Here is a 19506-nt window from a genome sequence, read left to right as displayed (position 1 = left end):
GGGAGGTCAGGGAAACCAGGCCTCCCCAGCATCCTCCTTCCTGCAGCTGTTGAAACAAAATCCAGAAATATTATAATAGCAAAGTCCCTCCCTGCAGCAGCACGATGCCTTTGGTGCATGAGAGCGATGGCAGCGGCGTTGGGGTGGTTGCGTGCCCGGCTCGGCCGGGGGGGCCGTGCTCCTCTTCCCGGCTCGGCGATGCAGCAGGAGTTACCTCCCCCGTGCTGCGGGTTGGGTCGGAGCTCGGAAAAGGATCGCGGCCCCGCTGCCCTGGTTCCTTCGCCCTCCCACGAAACGCGTCCCATGCAGCACCGCTCGCCGTCGCTCGGCCTCTGCATGCAGCGCCCGCGGGTTGCGTTCGCCTCTGCCCTTTCCCCGCTGCAAGCACGAGAGCTGCGCCCCGCCGGGGCTGCCCTCCGCGCTCGCTGCCCCGGCCTCCCGTCGCCCCACGGAGCGCCGGGCCCCGCTGCCGGCCGCCCCACGGCGCGAGCCGCGCTCTTGCCCTCGGCGCCTGGCCCCCGGCGTTGTTTGGCGGCGGTTGTTTGGGTTGGCCCAGGTGCCGAGCGCCGGCCGCCCCGACGCCGCGTTTGGGTTTGTTTTTTTTACCGTCCCGTGTTTTGCAGCAGCAGCAGCAGATGCCCCGCAGCAGCCAAGAGGAGAAAGATGAAAAAGAGAAAGAAAAGGAGAAGGAGGGAGAGAAGGAGGAGGACAAACAGGACGCAGAAAACGACAAGGAAGAACTGACCAAGTAAGCAAATCATCCCACTCCCGGGAGCGGCGTGCCGGGGCCGTGCGGGCTGGCGCTCCCTCCCCAGCTGGCCTGGCGCAGGTCTCCCCGCCGAGGCCAGGGCAGAGCCTGCTCTCCTGCTTATTTCCCTCCCAAACCTTTAAAACACTTCTCCAATGTGCTTTTTTTTTTTAAAACCTGATCAACCCGCAAAGCCATTCTGGTCCCAGGCTCGTTGCGCTGTTGCAAGAGCCTCCCGGAGCCGGGGGAGAGGCTCGGAGCGCGGCCGAGCGCGGCGCTTCGCCTTTCGCATTATTGATGTCAACGTGAGAGCTTCCAGATCGAGGGATTTGACCAATTTTATAAGCGCGCCTGCCTCCCCGCCTGACACGCTCATAACTTACCGGGGAGCGTCGGCGCGGTGGCGGGGAGAGGTTGGCACGCGGGCTGCTCGCTATCTGTAATGGGCTTAATACTTGGTTTAAAAGAACATCTGGCTTCATTATATCTAGGCTGCTAAGACATTTACCAGCAGGTCCCTTTCAGGAAGATAAATGAGGAGGAGGCAGTGATGAATTTGAATGGCCCAGTATTAAACCTGTCTCCGTCAGGTCTCTGCGTGCGCTAAGCGGTGGAACTGCAGCCATCTGCAGAAAGCAGCCCCGCCGCCGCCGCCAAACCCAGCCCACGGGTGGTCGGAAAAGGGCCTGCGTGTGCAAAAACAGTACAGACCCGCGCCCCAAAAGAGCAACAAAAAACCCCAAACACAAGCAGAGCAGAAAAATGCCTTGGCCTGAAAAGCAGGCCGACCCCGCAGTCATTTCCTCCCTCCCTGTTTTTGCAGGGACAAGAATGACGACACGTCCGGGGAAGACAACGACGAGAAAGAAACCGTCACCTCCAAAGGCCGCAAAACCGCCAACAGCCAGGGCCGGCGCAAAGGCCGCATCACCCGCTCGATGGCCAACGAAGCCAACAACGAGGAGGCGGCGGCTCCGCAGCAGAGCGCCGAGCTGGGTGCGTAGGTGCCGGGGCGGTGCGGGACGCGGGACGCGGGACGCGGCCGGGGCAGGGTGGGCTCGGCGGCTGCTCCGCTCTGCCGCCTGCTCTGCTCCCTGTTGCCGTCTCGCAAGCGAGGGGTTCCCTCCTCCGTGGTCCGGCCTGAGAAATCCCCCCTTCGCAGGGAGGCGGCGGTGGGGCTTCTCTGACCCGTTAGTTACCCCGTGCGATACACCCAGACGAAGCAGAGGCGTTTGCAAGGCTGGACTTCCCCAGCTGAGCGGTAACGTGTTTTAGGGCCTCCGAGGGAAAGCGGTGCAGAAGATTGAAAGGAGAGAGACTCCCTTTTTAGCAAGGCACTAAGCAGGGCCGTGCAGGGCTCGTGCTGCCAGCAAGCCCCTTCCCTGCCCCTGGCAGTGGTGCCACCGTGCAGGGGCTCAGGCCTCGAGCCCTCCCCGCTTCCAAATCTGCCTGCGCCCAAAGCATTTGCAGCCGGGGAATTGGGCTGTCCCTCGCTCACCTGTGCAGCCCCCCCGGCATGTCGAGGGACGTGCCCCTGGGGCAGCGCGCGGGTGGGCCCTGCTGCAGGCAGCGTGCCGGCGGCATTGCCGCCCCGCGCCGCGTGCCTCTGCCTCTCGCGTACGCAGCACTGGTAGTGGTTGCCCTTGGAAACTGCTCCTGGATTGCCTTAGAGAAGCAAATGCATCAAGGAATTTGGCCGATTTTCCTACGTTTCCCCTGTATCGAGTACAAAACTATTACTGCGCTACCTAAGGCAAGTAGAAATAAAAGGAGGGTGACTCCCGTCGCTTCCCTTCTCTGCAATTTCTCGCTTATTCTGTTCCATTTGCTGTAAATCACATCGAGGTGTTTTGCCTCCCCGCTCCTCTGCTGACAACTGGCTGAAGCTTTGATTGCCAGTGCTCCGCTTCGTGCAAACGATATAAATAGTTCGCGACGGAGCCCTGATCTCCGCCTCAAACTTGTTAAGCGATGCTGCGTAGAAGCAGCCGATAATGCCAGTAACTTAGATAGGATTTTTTTTTCTATCCCGGTAACTTAGGGACCTTGATAAACTTCGCTGTGAGCAGGGGGAGAAGACTTTTGACAGTGTTAAATTGGGAAAAGGAAATGGATCAATTCCAGTGACATATCTCAGCAATTGGTTACGCTTTATGTCTCTCCAATAGTGCTTTAATTTAGGTTGGCTAAGAAAGTTATTGCATTTTAAATACCAATTGAACATTAAAAAACAACACAAAACCATATTGTGGTTTAACTGCAGCATGCTGGAACTCCCAGTAGGCATCTGTTACATAACTGCACAACCTCAGTAAATATCATTAATCAAACCAAATAGGCCATTTCTTTGACATTTCTTTACCATACAATAACAGTATCTTCAAGCCGAATTAAGGGCCTCGCGGAGCGCGTCTGGGACGCTTTGCTCCGAGTAAATAAGCACCGAATCCCTGAAGCTGCCCAAGGCTGGGAGGTCCCGAGGGATCGATTTCCCTGCGCTAGCTGAGCAGTCGCGTATTGGCCGGGTTCCCGGGGGACCGTGTTTCTGCCGGAGGAAGTGACCTGCGCTGGCTTACAAGAGGTGACACCTGCGGTTCTGCTCAGCCAGCTGTGAAGGAGATTCCTTATCTGGCTCCCGAGTACCGAGCAGGTCACGGGCATCAGAGATGGATTTGTCCTCCTGCGGGGTCTCAGCTTCTCTTAAAGCTTCTTGGAAGATGCTTCCCTCTCTCCTCATCCGTGTCCTTTAACCTAACCTATCTGCCTGTTTTCCATTTTAAAAGGACACTGTCAAAACATCTCTCATCACTGTTGAAATAATGCTTTGCCTGTTGTTTAGAGTAATAACCCGTTGGCAGCCTGAACCGGAAATCTGTTTCCTTACCGAGTTGTTTTTTGCCTCTGACTCACACCCTGGTTTGTTATTGTAGGGTTTGCTCACAAGTGCCAGACTGCCAGCAGGATTATTGCACAGCGACCGCTTTAAGCAGGACCTCGGTGTCCCCAGCGCTGGGCGCGGGGCGGAGGAGAGCGGGGAACGCTAGGTGCTGACGCCCATCTCTTCCTCTCCCGGCCAGGAGAGGCCATCCCGCTCCGAGCGGCGTTGCTCCGGGGCCCCGCTCAGCTCGTGAATCGGCCGCGGCCCGGTCGCTCCCGGGCCCGAAATGTCCCAGCGCCCGGTGACGGCACCCGCTTTCCAGGGGGGCCTGCTGTCAGCGAGGCTGCCCGCCTTGGTGGCCCGCCACAACCTTAGCGTCGAGGTGACTCCGTCTGTCCCCAGCGGGACGGTCCCACCCGGCCTCTGCCCCTCCAAGCAGGCAGCTGCCGTCGCTCCCTGGTTGGTACCTGTAGCTCGTGGGCCAGAGCGCGTGGCAGCGGTTCAGCGCGAAATGCGCTGCCTCCCTCGAGCCATCTGGCTTCACTGCCAAACCCAAAGAAACCGAAGCAGAGGCCACGTGGGCTGCTGAAGCGTGAAAGTGTTGCGAGTCCTCGCTGGAAGAGCCTTGCCCCGGGGAAGCACTTCTGCCCTGCAGGCCGTTGTGTCGTGCACCGGGGACAGGGCCTGGGACGGGGGGTCCGTACAGGACCGGCTGGTGTTGGGTCCTGCCTTCTGCGCGTCTCTGACCCCGCAGAACTTCGCCTGTTCTCCGTCCCTCGCGCGCTGACGTCTCTCCTCCCTTCCCTCCCTCCCAGCTTCTCTGGAGATGAACGAAAGCTCACGCTGGACGGAAGAAGAAATGGAGACGGCTAAAAAAGGTGAGCTGCTTGTTTGCTTCTCCTGTCGGCTCCTGCCGGATCCAACCGGGGACGGGTGGTGTCGGAGCATGGGAGCCGGTGCAGCTGTGGGGCCGGATCCTGCCTGCCTCGCTGCCGGTTTGTCCCCAGTAAGCTCCGGTGGGAGGTCTGGGGGAGGCGAGAGGGGAGTCGGGAATGGCGTGAGGCTCGCTCAGCCCCTCCCAGCCCCGGGAGTCGTGCTGGCACTACGGGTGCCGTCTGAGCTCGTGGGTGCTGCTGTGGGCACCACGGGTGCTGTCTGAGCTCGTGGGTGCTGTGGGCACCACGGGTGCTGTCTGAGCTCGTGGGTGCTGTTGTGGGCACCATGGGTGCTGTCTGAGCTCGTGGGTGCTGTCTGAGCTCGTGGGTGCTGTGGGCACCATGGGTGCTGTCTGAGCTCGTGGGTGCTGTCTGAGCTCGTGGGTGCTGTGGGCACCATGGATGCTGTCTGAGCTCATGGGTGCTGTTGTGGGCACCATGGGTGCTGTCTGAGCTCATGGGTGCTGTGGGCACCATGGATGCTGTCTGAGCTCGTGGATGCCATCTGAGCTCGTGGGTGCTGCTGTGGGCATCACGGATGCTGCCTGGGCTCATGGGTGCTCTGGGCACCGTGGGTGGTGTCTGAGCTCGTGGGTGCTGTGGGCACCACGGATGCTGTTTGAGCTCGTGGGTGCTGTGGGCACCACGGATGCCATCTGAGCTCGTGGGTGCTGCTGTGGGCACCACGGATGCTGCCTGGGCTCATGGGTGCTCTGGGCACCGTGGGTGGTGTCTGAACTCGTGGGTGCTGTGGGCACCATGGATGCTGTTTGAGCTCGTGGGTGCTGTTGTGGGCACCATGGATGCTGTCTGAGCTCGTGGGTGCTGTTGTGGGCACCATGGGTGCTGTCTGAGCTCGTGGGTGCTGTGGGCACCATGGATGCTGTCTGAGCTCGTGGATGCCATCTGAGCTCGTGGGTGCTGCTGTGGGCACCACGGATGCTGCCTGGGCTCATGGGTGCTCTGGGCACCGTGGGTGGTGTCTGAACTCGTGGGTGCTGTGGGCACCATGGATCCTGTCTGAGCTCGTGGGTGCTGCTGTGGGCACCATGGGTGCTGTCTGAGCTCGTGGGTGCTGCAGGCACCATGGATGCTGTCTGAGCTCATGGGTGCTGCAGGCACCACGGATGCTGTCTGAGCTTGTGGGTGCTGTGGGCACCACGGATGCCATCTGAGCTCATGGGTGCTGCTGTGGGCACCACAGATGCTGCCTGGGCTCATGGGTGCTCTGGGCACCGTGGGTGGTGTCTGAACTCGTGGGTGCTGTGGGCACCATGGATGCTGTTTGAGCTCGTGGGTGCTGTTGTGGGCACCATGGATGCTGTCTGAGCTCGTGGGTGCTGATGTGGGCACCATGGGTGCTGTCTGAGCTCATGGGTGCTGTGGGCACCACGGATGCCGTCTGAGCTCTTGGGTGCTGCAGGCACCACGGATGCCATCTGAGCTCATGGGTGCTGCTGTGGGCACCACGGATGCTGCCTGGGCTCATGGGTGCTGTGGGCACCGTGGGTGGTGTCTGAGCTCGCGGGTGCTGCAGGCACCACGGCTGCCGTCTGAGCTCTTGGGCACCGTGGGCGGTGTCTGAGCTCGCGGGTGCTGCCCGAGCTCGCGGGTGCTGCGGCTGGAGCCCGAGCTGTGGTCCCCGAGGGAGGTGCTCGGTGTGGAAAGTGGGGCAGACGCCGCACGAGTCGCTCTTGCAGCTTGGGGCGGGCACGGCACGAGGCTCGCGCCGCGCTGCGGAGGTCTGTCGCGTCTGCGGGACCCGTGTCAAGCCGGCCGGGAGCAGCGGCCGCGTTGGCAGCTCCTGCCCGCGCTCTGCGGGAGAGGCTGGCGAGCCCTGCCGCTCTGCGGCGCGGGGGCAGCGGTCGCCGTCGTCCCCCCGCGTGGGCGGCCGTCGCCGCAGCCGCCTTCCGCGCGTGCGTCGCCAGCCCACGAGGGCCCGGGGCTGCGGGGTGACTTTACATCCTGGAGCTGATTCAGAGCCCTTTGCCGAGGCCGTTTGTGAAAAGTGCTGAGTGTAGCACAGCCCGCCTTGCCACTTCCCCCTCCTTCGCGCGGCTCCGGTGCCAACTCCGTTACGGCTTTAATTTTTTCCAAAGTCACGTCCTGTTGATGTGCTGTCGATTCACATCCCCAGCCCGCGCGGCCTGCGCGGATCGCTGCTCGTTCCCGTGGCCTGCGGAGGGCTGCAAACGCGAGATGGAGACGGGAACGCGGGCCGTTCGGGGAGGGCCGCTGCCGGCAGGCGTGCTCGCGGCCGCGGCTCCGCTCGGCAGAGGCACCTGCTGCAGGGACGCCGAGGACACGTGCTGGAGCTCCGGCTGCCCAGGTGCCGGTGGGAGCTGCGGACTCGGGTTACTGTGCCCGTGAGCATCCCAAAGCGTTTGGCTCGCTCTCCTTTAAGCCGTTCCAACCCTCTTTGCAGCCCGGTGCCAATCTCGCGCGTTGCTGAGCGCCGCTCCCTATAGACGCACAACTTCACGCATAGACTTTAATCAAGCAGGCTGGCGCGGAGCCGGGGGGGGGGGGGGGGGCAGCAGGTGCCGAGCAGGGCAGCGCTGTCGGAGGCAGCTTTTCTGCGCGCCGCTTTGTTTCGGAGATCGCATCTGGCTGTAAAAAGCGCCTCTTGCCATTTTGCGCTGGAGGTGCATTTAAGGAGTCCCAAACGCAGCCGCCGAAGCGCGCGTGGAGGGTGAAGCGTGGGAGCACGTAGCGGTTCCCGCTGCCGCCTGAGCCGAGCCGGGAGCGTTTCTGCAGCCGGGGCCCGCGTGGGGCAGGGAGCGCTGCCCGCGCAGAGCTGCAGTACTGGTTCCTGCTCTGTTACAGCCTGGGAAACTGCGATTTCTACGGCAGGCTTCTGCAGAGAAGCCGAATTCCCCTGCTTGCCAGGAAGTAGCCGCGGCAGTGCTTCGAATCGGCTGCCCGTGGCATTTCCAGGGGCCGGCGCCCGGGGGGTTTCCACCCCGCAGCCCTCCGAAACGGTGCAGGGGGGCCGGGCAGGGCTGCAGAGCCCGGGGCTGGTCTCACCGCGCCGTAGTGGTCTGTAAAAGTGCATTTAATGCTCTCGACGAGCGGAGCGGGCCGGAGAGGCTCCGAGCCGGAGAAGGCAGGACCGCGTCCGTGGGGAGAGGCGATGGAGGGGAGCACCGCGCTGTTAAAGTTAACTAGGGGAACGAAAACCCAGCGGGAGGAAAGTTCTTGCTTAATGACACTTACTATGCAATTAACTCTGATTCGCTAGCCTGTCAAAACGCACCGAAATCGCTGTAGTTACGGGCTAGCGCGTTTTTCTGGTAGTCTCCTTTTCTGTGACGGCGACTGCAAGCTAGAAGCAGGAGGTTTCGATGAGCCGGAGCTGCTCCGTGACTTACCCTGCATCCTTCCCCCCGGCAGGGCAGGAGCTCTGCCCACCCGGCCAGGACGGGCCGGGACGGCTCCGGCGGCTTCACGGCACGGCCCCTATAAGGCAATGTTTACCAGCGACCGCCTTGGGGGGACCCGCTGGCACGGGCCCAGCGGCCGGGAGCTGAAGGTGGGCCGGGAGGCAGCGTGGCAGTCCCGCGCGGCGGGCGGGGGCCGAGCTGCAGCAGCCCGCGAGGTTTATTGCCCCCGGCCCGTCTGTCTGGTTTCGAAGCAAAGCGCAATGCGTGCCTGAGCGGGGTTGTGTTGCAGGGCTGCCCGCCGTAGCAGGGGAGCTGAACCTGATGAACCGGGAGTTTTCTGCACGGTCTTCATTACGCTTTCAAGTCTAGTATCTGTTCTCGTCACGGCGCTGGGTTTTCCCCTCCCTGGGTCTCACAAGTGGTTTTGTACTTTGAAAAGGGGCCACGTGAAAACGGCAGTTTCTGGCTCACCTGAGCTCCCGCCGCGCTTGGCTCCGCTCGCCGCAGGGGCGGGAGCAACGTCCCGCGCTCTCGCCTTCCCTCCGCGAGGCCGGGGCTGCCGGAGCGGGGCAGGGCCGTGCTGCACATCGCCCGCCCCGAAGGCCGCGGAGAGAGCGGGTGTAACGGGGTGAGAAAAGAGGGGTCTGGCACGGGCAGCCCCGCGCCGCCGCTCCGGCAATGCACGGGAAGGTGGACGCAAGGCTGGCAGCCGCCCCTCCTGAGCGCGCGGGGCTGGCAAAGGAGGCGGCGTTATTTACTCCCACTCATCGTAAATGGGCAGCAACTGAAAATAGTGTTTTTGGAAGGGGCCGAAACTCTTTGTGAAATCGTGTCAAATGCAATGACTCGTTCTGGCGCGGGGAGGACGAGGGGGCTGGCAGGTCGGGAGCGTGCGTGTTGCTCGCATGGAGCATTTTGACGTTTATTTCAGCATGTAAAAAGCCAATGTCAAAGAGTTAAATAAGCCGTGAAAACCTCTAAGTAGTTCATTTTGGGTGGATGTAACGTATTTTCTTGGATGCAGAAGGTATTCTTTTGAGGGCTCATTTTCAGTTCTGCCAAAAATCAGCTTAGAAAGTAAGATAAATTTCGGATTGACCTAACTCTGTTTTTTTTTCCCAGTCTCATTTTGTCCATGGAACAAAAAAACCTGCTGTTTTTTGTTTAATGCTGATTCCTTCAGCCTCGCACACTACCAAATGACAGACACCAAAGCCCACGGCAGAAAGCAGCCATCTCCCGGTGCTTTTTGAACGTAGCTGCGTTTTAGCGTGGCGTCTCGCTGCACAGGATCATTTCGGAGCTTGAACGGGCGTGTAAACACGCGCACAAGCGTGCGCCCGTCCGACCCTAATTTGGTTTTGCACTGTTATTTTGAACTAGCAGCCGGCTGGGCGGCGGGGGAGGTATATCTGCGTGGGTCTTCGCATTCTTCCTCCATCGCTCCTTCCTGGCAGGGCTGCCTTTGCTCTTAAAAGGAGTTGGCTGCAGCCCGGTGCCTGGTAGGAGATCCTGTCTCCTGGGGCAGCCGGGATCCAGCCCCTGCTCCATGGGTTCCTCCCTTCTGCTCCCTTGGGCTCCTCCCGAAGCCTTCCCCTCTTCAGCCTGAAGTATTCACCACTGTAAAAACCTGCTGGCGGTGATGAAGCGTGGGCTGGAGAGGCTGGTGTGCAGCCCGCGTTGTCCCTCTCCGTGGCCCTGCCGGTGGAGGTGCCGCGGTGTGCCCCGAGCTCGCGTCGGGCTTCGTGGCAGCGGCGAGGCCGTAGATGGAAATTTCGCAGGGGCAGATTGGGTGCCGCGAGAGCAGAGCCGCATCCGCGGTGTGGATCGGCCACGTTCGCCCGGAGGAGGCTGCGGTCGGATGCGATCCTTCCCCAGGCGTCCTGAGCGCGCAGCCTGCTTGCTTTGGCCCTTCTGGCCCAAATGCTGGATTTTGCCCCGGCGTCGATACAGGTCGGCTGCAGCGTTTGGCTCCCGGCCGGGACTGCAGCCCGTCCCGTAGCCGGGGCTGAGTCAGCCCAGCGCTGGTGGACGGGTTTGGGGCTTTCTTGGCTGCCCGGCCGAGGTGTTTCCCAGCGCGCTTTGGATGCCGTCCCCCGGGATGAAGCCCGTTCGCCACCGCCGCCCCGGCTTCCCGCGTCCCCCCTCCCGGCGCTGCGCTTTCTGCCACACTTGGCTGAACGTTTCTTGTCTATGTAGGAGAAAGCTGCTGGGATTTGCTTAGTGAGTGTCAGCACATGAAACACAAAAAGCCTGTCAGGGGGAACTGCTGGGTAATTACTATAATTTACAGCCTACATTTTAATTTTGAGCATTATTTTTTCAACAATAAGGGAGCAGAAATAATATCCGAAGCAGGTGAGGAGAGCGAGCGAGCCGGAGCCCCGTTGCCCTGTGCCGGGCTCCCCGGGGAGAACGCACCTCCGGGGCGGCCGCCGGTGCGGGGCAGCTCTCCACTGTCCCCCCAAAGCCCTCGCAGGCCGGGGGCCAGGTACCAATGAGCTCATTTCTTTTTTTCCCCCCCTTGCTCCGCTCGTGCGTGCGAGCTCCCGTCGAGGGACCCTTTTACGGGCTCCCTCCGCCCTCCCCAGGACCTGGGTGGAGCAGGGCAGCCTCGACGGAGCGCCTTGGAGCGGCGCCCGGGAAGGCCGCCGGCCTGCAGCCTCCTCTTCCTCGCCGCCCCGGCAGCCGTGTTTCGCCGCTTCCTCCCCCAAAACCCCTGCGCTCCCCTCGGCTCCGGCGCGGCTCGGCGGCGCGCACCTCCCCGAAAGAAAAGCGCCTTTGATTCACTTCAGAGCGGAGGAAACTATTAGCCAAGCTTTGTTTTCCTGCATCGCCCCCCCCGCCGCTGACACCCGGGCGGGAGCGAGCGAGCGAGCGAGCGAGGGAGGGAGCGAGGGAGGGAGGCGGGCGGGAGGCGGCGAGCGCCAGGCGGCCGCACCCCTCGGCAGCCCGGGCCGCCGCCACGCGCGTCGGTGCCGCCCCGTCTGGAGGTGACAGCGGCGGAGCGCGGCCCGGTCACCGGAGCAGCTCGCCGCTCCGCCGCGCAGCGACGGCGGCCCCGGGCCGGCAGCAGCGAGCCGCAGCGCGCCGCCTCCCTCCCCTCGCCTCTTCCTCCTCCTGATTTTTGCGTGGTTTTTTTTTTTTTTTTTTTTTCTTTTCTTGGCAACGTCGGGCGTCGGAAACCGCACGGGCTCCCCGAGCCGCCGAGCGAGGAGGTGAGGCAGAGGGGGAAGGAAAACACCCCCCCGCCGGCGGCTCTCGCCTCCGCCTTCCCGAGCGCGGCCGCTCGGCGAGCCCCAGGATGCCGCCGGCCCGGCGGCCCCGCGGGAGGAAGCGCCGCTGAGCCCGGGCGCGTGGCCCCAGCACCTCGCCGCTGCGGCCGCGGGCTCCGGAGGCTCCCGCCGCTGCCGCCGGCCGCCCATGGCTCTGAAGCCGCGGCGCCCGCGGGACCTCAGCAACCGGCTTTGCTCTCTTCTCCGGCCGCTGCGAGGGAGCGGGAGCGCGATGCTGAGCGGGGCGGGCGCCGGCCGAGAGCTCCCGCCGCGGCGCCGCGGGCCGCCGGGCCCGGGGGGGCTCTGAAGCGGCGCCGCTGCCGCTCCGCGCGGCCCCCCCGCCGGGCGAGGCCCGACCCAGAGCACGTAAGTACGGCGACGGGCTCGCGGAAACCCCGCGCGCTTGGCGGGGGCCGCGCGGCCGGTGTCCCCCCCCCCCCCCCCCCCCCGCCGATGAGAGCCGCCTTCGCTCGGACGCGATAACTCCGTTAGTCGTAGTTTCAGTGCGCTGCAAAGCGGCCGTCCGCGCCTTGCCGGGGACCGCCGGGGGCCGGGGGCTGCTGCCCGGCGAGCCGAGCCCTCCCCAGGCGCGCAGAGAGCGGCGGAGGGGGAAAGCAGGTGTTGCCGATTTGCTATGTCTTTTTTTTTTTTTTAATGCGAAGACGAGAGCGGCCGGGTTCCCTGCATGGGGTCGCGGTCCCCGCGAGGCCACCTGCAAGCTGGCAGGGCCGCGGCGCGCTGCTCCCGGGGGGCTGGCGGGGCCGCGCGGCGGGGACGCAGCCGGCCGAGCGGGGGAAAGGGCAGCCGGGAGCCGGCGTCACCCGTCGCGCACCGCTAGCAAAGGTCGCGCCGCTCCCGGGCCCGCTGGCACCGGCGGAAAAGGGCCCCTCCGGCCCCGGCTGGCGCTTCCCTCCGCCGGGCACCGAGGCAAACGCCGCTGCCCCGCGGGGCATCGCCACCGGGCACAGGGCATCGTCACCGGCCCCGAGGCCTCTGCCCACATCGGGGCTCCGCGGACGGGGCTCCATCGCTTTGCAAGCAGCGGCTGGCGGTGGCCCGTCCCGTTTGCCCCCGGCGGGCGATGGCCCGCGGTCGCACGGCCTTTCTGAAAAGTCCCAGCGCGGCGCGGGAGCGCGTGGGTTTTGCCCGAGCGGCGCTGGGAGTTTCAGAGTTAAAGCGCAGGCTTGTTTCTTGGCTTGCCGCGGCCTTTTGTGGTGCTCAGCGCGCTGTGTGATGCCTGTGTGTTACATGCAATATGATAAGCCCTGGTGCTGGGACGGGGCAGGATCCAGGCACCGTTTGCGTTTTAACCCTTGCTGTGCTGGATGCAGCTGGTTTCCTCCAGAGCCCGGGGGGGGGGGGGGGTACCTGTCCCAAAATACGTGTTGCCATCTATTCAGTGCAAACTTCTCGTTTGCAGCTCCAGAGCCCCCCCGGTCGTGCCCTCCCCACGCGCGTGCCCTGGCCGGGGGTGCCTCCCTCGGCCCCCGGTTGCTGCAGCTCGTGCTGTGCTGAGACGAGCGTCGGTGCCCCCGGGTTTTTCTTGCTGTGCCGGAGCGGAGGCTCCCTGCGCTGGGCTGCACCTCCAGACAGCGGCTCGAAGATGACACGTGGCAGCAGCTTGGCTGAGGGCTGGCGTTGGGGCTAGGTGGGGGCACGGTCAAGCTCTTCCCTGGCAGGGTGCTGCGGCGCGCGGGGTCCCTGCGTGCCCCTCTCCGGGGTGCCTAGTCCCACGGCGTCGGGTCTGTGCGGCTCTGGGACGGGGACACCCGGGTTTGGGGGTGGAGGAGGGAGACCTCTGGGTGCTCCCAGGTCTTGGGCTCCCCGGGTGGTGTTTGTGGACAGAAAAACCCCTAAGGAAAGAGGAAGATGCTCCGAGCAGGTTCATTCCCTGCTGGCTCTTGGGAAGCCACCTTTCGCAGCGAGGGCTGCCTGGAGCCGGCCGACCAGCACAGCCCAGCTGGGCCGCACAGCTCCCGCAGCCCGGGGGTGTCCGGCCCCACCGGAGGGGCCAGCCCTGTGCCACCCTGCCGCGTCCGAGGGAGGCAGCGGGCTCAGGGAAACCCCCGGAGAGGCTGCGCTGCTCTCCAGCGCGCTGCCTTCTGCGAGAGCTCCCAAGCCGCGGGCTAAGGATGGCCCCAGGCAGGGCGATCCAGGTCATGGGAAGGACCGCAGGCTGCCAGGTGTTATTTTCCGGAAAGCCTGGGCGGTCCCAACCCCGGTGGCCTCCGGGAGCCTGGGACGCGCAGGGCAGGGTGCGGGTGCACGTGTCCCCGGGCTGGCGCGGATGCGGTTGTGCCTCCCACCTTCAGCGCAACCATCTGCCTCCCATCCCGGCAGACGCCCTGCTCGGGCTGCCGCCGGTCTGCGGTGGTCTCCAGTCCCCGGACCGTGGGGTTCCTCCCACCCGTCCGCCTGAGCCCCGGCTGCCTGTCGCACCCGGCGGAGGCACGTGTCCCGTCCTCGACGCCTCGCTGTGCCAGGCGGGTACGGGGGCCGCCGTGCAGCACCCTGCCCAGACACAGCGGCCTCGTGATGCGATTAGGGCATTTGCCTGCAGACCTGAGCCCGGGCTGAGCTCCCTGCTCCAACACCGTGCCCGCGTGACTCCGGCAAGTCGCTCCACGTCCCTGGGCATGGGTCTCCCCGCCGCGCAATGGGGCACGGCAGCTGGAGGGCTGGGGGTGCCCACACCCCGCTGCGGAGGCCCCGAGGCCACGGGATGATGATTTGCTCCATCCTCCTCCTCCTCCTCCGCCCCGCTGTGCTCGGGTGGCTCTGCCTGGCGGGGCTGCCACCCTTGGCGTGACGTCTGACCCGCAGAGCTGCTTTTGCTCATGAGCCCGCGATTAGCGCTAATGCCCCGGCACGCCTCTTCCCGGCGGGGGAAGTTACCTGGGCTCAGCCGGCTCCGTGCTGCCGTGACGGCTCGGCTCCCTTGCCCGGGCTCTTCCTTCCCGTCCGCCTGGCTCCCACCTCCTCATCCGTAACAGGACTCTGTGCTCCGACCCCCTCAACTCCCGTGTCACTCTGGTCTAACCTGTCACCAGGGCTCAGGAGGGTGGAAGCAGCCTTTGCTCCTGGCTAGGGATGGAGGCCTGCTGCCCCAGCTTCTCCTGGGCACAGCCACAGCTCCCAGTCCCGTCCCAACAGGCAGGGAAGGGAGCACCCGCGTACCCCTGCCCGCCCGGAGGGACAGGGCCAGCGGCGGCCCGTTGAGCGAGGTGGCTGCGGGATGTGTTTTGTTCCTCAGATAGTCAGCCGAGTGCCTTTTCCCCTTGGAAAGAAAAACAGGCTGCTGTAAGTCATCCCCTGGCCTAGGCAGGCTTGCGGACGGGTGCTGGTGACCATATTGTTCCTGTGGAGTTTGGCTTGCACGAAGGGTGTTTCCCATCCTGTGCGAATAATGCTGCCCTTGTGTGAGTTTATCTGGTTTTAAAGCCTTCTCCTTTTCTCCTTCCCATGACCGCAGGTCTCCTTGAGCATGGGCGGAACTGGTCGGCCATTGCCAGGATGGTGGGCTCCAAGACCGTGTCGCAGTGCAAAAACTTCTACTTCAACTACAAGAAGAGACAGAACCTGGACGAGATCCTACAGCAGCACAAACTAAAAATGGTAAGAATCCTATCTCAGCACACACCGGGCGCCACAGATATTTCCCGGCAAACACTCGCGTTGTTCCCGTGGCCGAGGGGGAAATCTTTCATCCTGGAGAACACGCTGGTCTGAAAGCACTGGGCACGGGGAGCGTGAGCCATGCAGGAAGGGGCCGTTTGTCTGTTTGGTCCCAGGAGATCTGGAGAGGGGGGCTGCTGCGTGAGCGCATACCCCGTCTTCTGGAGCACGGCTGATGCTCGCGGAGATAAAAGGGAGCAGAAAGAGGAGCGGGGTTGTTGTGCGTTAGCCAGAATGTGAGCTCAGTCCCAGCTGTGTAAATCCCTTGAAGCCAGCGAAGCTGTGCCATTTCGCCCCATGGAGGGGCCAGCAGAATTGGGCCCAACAATTCACCACGTTTCTACTGAAATCTTCGGGTACCGTAGACCCCGCAGCAGTGCTGGCACCTGAACTGAAGGTGAGGACAGCCGATTTACCCCCAGAATGCCAGGTTTCCTTGCAGGGTTTTAGGACAGTGAAAGGAAAGGGGGGCTTAGCCCAAAATCGTAACGCTGAGAAGGTTGGAAGGCTAATCCCGACACGGAAGTCGGTTGTCTTCGTGACTGTGAGCAGGCGTGCTCGTCTCTCCGTGCCTCCGTTTCCCTGTCAGGATGGGCTGATACTGCTGCTTTTCTTGCGTAAGGTGCAGGGTGTGGGTAATGTGGGGCTTGTTCAGCCTTCTGGAGATAAGGCAGACTGCTACAGAGCAACTGAGGATTATAATTATTTCATTTGTAAAGTATCCTGGGGTTCCCAGTTTCTGGCTAATAGAATTCACATGGCTAAACCCCCAAGGGGTGCTTTGAAAATGCAAAGGACAATGTTCAATGCAGGAATCTCTCCAAGCAAGCTATTACAGCAAGAGTAAAAAGAAAGACAGGAAAACATTCAATGACTCACCCAGGAATTTAATATCCTAGTCAGTCTATAGGAATGAGAAAGAGAGAAGACATTGGCGATTCTTTTTTTTTATTAATTCTCTATGCACAGAGACACTCCTGTGTTCCCATGTTTCACTGAATTGTTTTTAGAAACAAAGCAAACAAACTATACAAAAGAGCAAAAAAAACTATATAAAGACTGGAATGAAATGTGCATAAAGCCCTCTGAATATAAAATGTTATAAAGATATCATTGTTCATTACTGGGGAGAATCTGAAATAAGATCATACGGCTTAGCTGGCAGTGGAATCGGTGTATATTAATTTACTCTGCTTCCTAATGTTTCAGAAATTATATCACAGAAGTGTTTTTCTGCAGAACCACATTTTTCCCTGTATCCGTCCCTCCAAGGCAGCCACTAGACTTCTCTAGTCTAATTGCTCACTCTCACTTGCAGTTTATATCAGCATCATCATTTTATTTTTTGAGCATTCGAGGCTATGGGATTTGGTTTTGTAGAAGAACAATGAACGTTCAGCTGTTATTTATTGTGCTCTATTGTTTTGTGGCAACAGCAGATGCCAGAAAGCTGAATAAAATAAAAGAACAACTGAGATTAAATTGCCATAGACCTTCCTTCCTGACTCCTAAATATATTCACAAGCGAACCAGGCCTCCTAATCTCTTCCTATACCCAGTAGCCAGCCTTGACCTCTGCAGAGTAAGCACGTGGCAAGCCAGTGTGTCATCAGGTAGTTTTGCCATGAAATCCCCAGTGTATTCCCTGACCTCGCCACCAACAGCTAGTGCTGATAATGTGCAAGGAGACAAATTGGCTCTGCTTTTCCTCCTCTTGCTTAAGGAGAGTAAACTTAATTAGCAGATCTCATTAGCTTCCCAAATGTAGCTCATTAATATTTTGTAGCCGCCTCCTCCAGATAGCTTGTGACACGGGTTTGAAGGGCTCCCTCCCTAAGCCAGGTTTCTCCCTGCCCAGGCTGGGTTTTAGCAGCCTGCGGATGACGTGGAGAAGCTGCAGGGATCGAAGCCCTGTTGATAACCAGTTTAGGATGGGAAGCAGAGCCTGGCGAGGTCCCTTGTGCCCCAGAATGTGGCAGAGCACAGCGTGGAGTGGGATGTCCAGCTTCCCTGCAGCTGGCTGGTGGAATGACGCTGGGCATTTCTGCAAGCCCTTGATCCCGAGGGACAGGCGACACCGCGGGCTGAGCCCAGGCCTGGCCAGAGCCCGAGGAGCTCTGGGGACAGGGCGGCAGGTGAAGCGGGACCTGTGCTGTCCCCAAGCATCCAGTGCATTAGAAAGGAAAAGGGCTTGGTTTGCAAAGGTGTCTGGTCCTGGTCTGTGTCAGCATGCAGAGCCGTGTTTCCCCGCTTCTTTTGATCTGCACAGCACTTAGGAGATGCCCAGATTTTTCCCTTTCTCCAGTGTATTCGAGGCAAGGAATCCCGCTGCAGCCCCAGGTCCGCGCGAGCCACGGGTTTCTGGCTGTGTCCCTCTGCAAGCTGGGCTGGGGTGTCCACCGTGTCCCTCTGCAAGCTGGGCTGGGGTGTCCGCACAGCGAGCTGCGCCTTGGAGCGGGCAGCCCGTTACTCCCGCCGTGGAGTCCAGCCACCTTGAGGCTTCGTTTTATCTACACTGCTGTGTGTTTTGGCTTAGTTTTGCTGTTGAGCGGCTCAGATGTGTCCCAGGCATCAGCGTCACTTAGCCTTGACCTTCTGCATGCTGCGCTCCGTAATCTCGGCATTTAAGGAGAGCGGGCATTTTGATACACAGTGTCCTCTCGGAGCTGCTCTTTTTGTTAGCGGCTGGAGATTAGATGCTGTCTTCACCACAGACCTCTTTGCTGGGCAATAGTCACTTTGGTCTAGTGAACGCTTGGGCTTCTTTTGACTCATGAAACTAAGACGGGTCAGTTGGAAACACCTGGTCGAGCACTGGTAGCGGCACTGCTTTGAGCAGGAGGCCTCGCGAAGCCCCTTCCAAGCAGCTTTTCTGTGATTCTGTGCTTTCTGGGTGCTGCTAGATTCAGGATTCAGATTGCAGAGCTGATCTGGGAGGGAAGCCCGGTGGTCTCCCCTTTTGGAGGGTGAACGAGTCTTCCTTGCATTTGTGCAGCGCGCTGGGTCTCGGGCTAGAGGCCAAGGCCCTGCTTGCGCCAGTGGGCAGCGAGGTCCCGTCTGCGGGGTGCCAGGGCTGCGTCTCTTCTGGCTCTAACCACGGCTTTTTAGAAGCGCGGCAGTGGGAGGATGTCCCGTTTTGCTGCTGCAAGGCCCGTGAAGCTCCAGCGAGGTTTGCAGGGCTGGGGACCGGCTGGCTGTCTCCAGCGCCAGGCCTGGGACAGAGCACAGGCGTTACTTTGTCATCCTGTGGTTAGATCCAGCTCTAACACAGTCTCAAATATGCATCATTATGTCATACCAATCTGGGAGTGCCTGATGGTGCTGTTGGGAAAGGCTGAGGCAGATGCTGATGGGAGGTAAATATAATGACGGCTCTGTACCAGGAGCAGGGGTTGAAAGCTGTTTTGGCTGTTCCTGCCGTGTCAGGTGGCGATCGCGAGGAGAGGCCAAATTTGTCTGGACTGCTGCTTCCCCCGTGGGGCAGATGGCCAGGAAGATGTCATGTCCGTGGGCTGCTGGCATGGCCTCCTCCCCGCCTCCTCCTCCAGGAGAGATGGCGCAGGCGAGCTGCGCGGGGGGAGGCAGGATCCAGCGCCCGGAGTGGAAGGAGCGGAGGTAGGGAAAGAGCTGCTGATCCTTGCCAGGCTCGGAGTCAGCGTAACGGGGCTGGCTAAGCACCGGCTGCCGCAGTAAGCCCAGGCACCTGGGATGGCCGCGTGGAGCAGCGGACCTGGCGTGACGCACCGGGGGTTACAGAGCAAGAGGGGCTGAGGCTTGGGTGCTGCTTCTTCACCCGTGTCCCCTGCTATGGTGGTCAGTGTCCTCGCTGTCCACAGAACAGCTCCTCAGTGGGTCTCAGTGAGGCAGACTGGCACCAAATCCTGAAGCGTTGCATGATCTTGCAAAAATATGTGTTGGCAGGTAGAGAGCAGAGCATGCGGGATGGGTCCCCGTGGGCTGGAATAACACAAATCAGCAGGGAAGTGCCTGTTGCAAACGGTCCTGAAACCTTCCTGTGGCCTCCCTGGTTCCCGCTTGGGTCATGGAGAGCACGTCCGTGTGACTGGAGACGCCTCGTTCCGGGCACTGCCCAAAGAGCCTCTTCCGTGTCTTCCCTGCGGAGCTGGAGCAGAGCCTCCCTCCTGGCTGCTTCGCTTTGCCCCACGCGCTGGAGAGAGGTCCTGCTCGACCGAACCCGTTTGTCCGGCAGTGGTGGTTAGGAGCCCGTCTCGGGGTGGGCCCAGGTGTGCCGGCCGCTGTACGTAGGCAGAGCAGGAGAGGTCCCCTTTCCTCGAGAAGCTGCCAAGAACAAGACTGTACCGGGGGCCTGGGGCTGCTGCAATCGCAGGCGGGTGAGGCCGGGGCCGGGGTGGATCCCTGCCTGCAGCCCAGCTCTGCTCCCCGGGTTCCTCACCTTGCTTTACCGTCTCCCCTCGTTAGGCAGCGGCAATCTGCTAAACGAGGGATTTGCACGGCCCCAAAGACCCCTCGCTGCCCCGCTCTGCGAGCAGCCTCCGTCCCTGTGTGTGCAGAGCCCTGCTTTGCTCTTCAGCAGCCGCGCAAAAGCCAAGTATGGTGTTGAGGCAGAGGCTGCTTCCCGGATAATTCCCTA

At 61.7% G+C, this 19506-nt stretch overlaps 1 protein-coding gene across 12 annotated transcripts in view; it reads left to right on the top strand.

The window, feature by feature from the left end:
* NCOR2 (nuclear receptor corepressor 2) overlaps positions 1 to 19506 on the top strand; it is a 272197-nt gene that overhangs the window by 195019 nt on the left and 57672 nt on the right. For 11 of the 12 annotated variants that reach the window (XM_064522029.1, XM_064522028.1, XM_064522027.1 and 8 more), the window contains 4 exons: positions 624 to 748; positions 1572 to 1744; positions 4442 to 4504; positions 14692 to 14834. In XM_064522029.1, the coding sequence (XP_064378099.1) occupies positions 624 to 748; positions 1572 to 1744; positions 4442 to 4504; positions 14692 to 14834 (504 nt within the window). The remainder of the gene's footprint in view (positions 1 to 623; positions 749 to 1571; positions 1745 to 4441; positions 4505 to 14691; positions 14835 to 19506) is intronic. The other variant, XM_064522026.1, reaches the window with a different exon arrangement.

Source organism: Dromaius novaehollandiae, chromosome 17, assembly GCF_036370855.1.
Source record: "Dromaius novaehollandiae isolate bDroNov1 chromosome 17, bDroNov1.hap1, whole genome shotgun sequence".
In the NCBI taxonomy this organism is placed as follows: Eukaryota; Metazoa; Chordata; class Aves; order Casuariiformes; family Dromaiidae; genus Dromaius; species Dromaius novaehollandiae.
The sequence above is the reverse complement of the archived record's forward strand: the minus strand, read 5'-3'. Positions and strand labels throughout refer to the sequence as shown.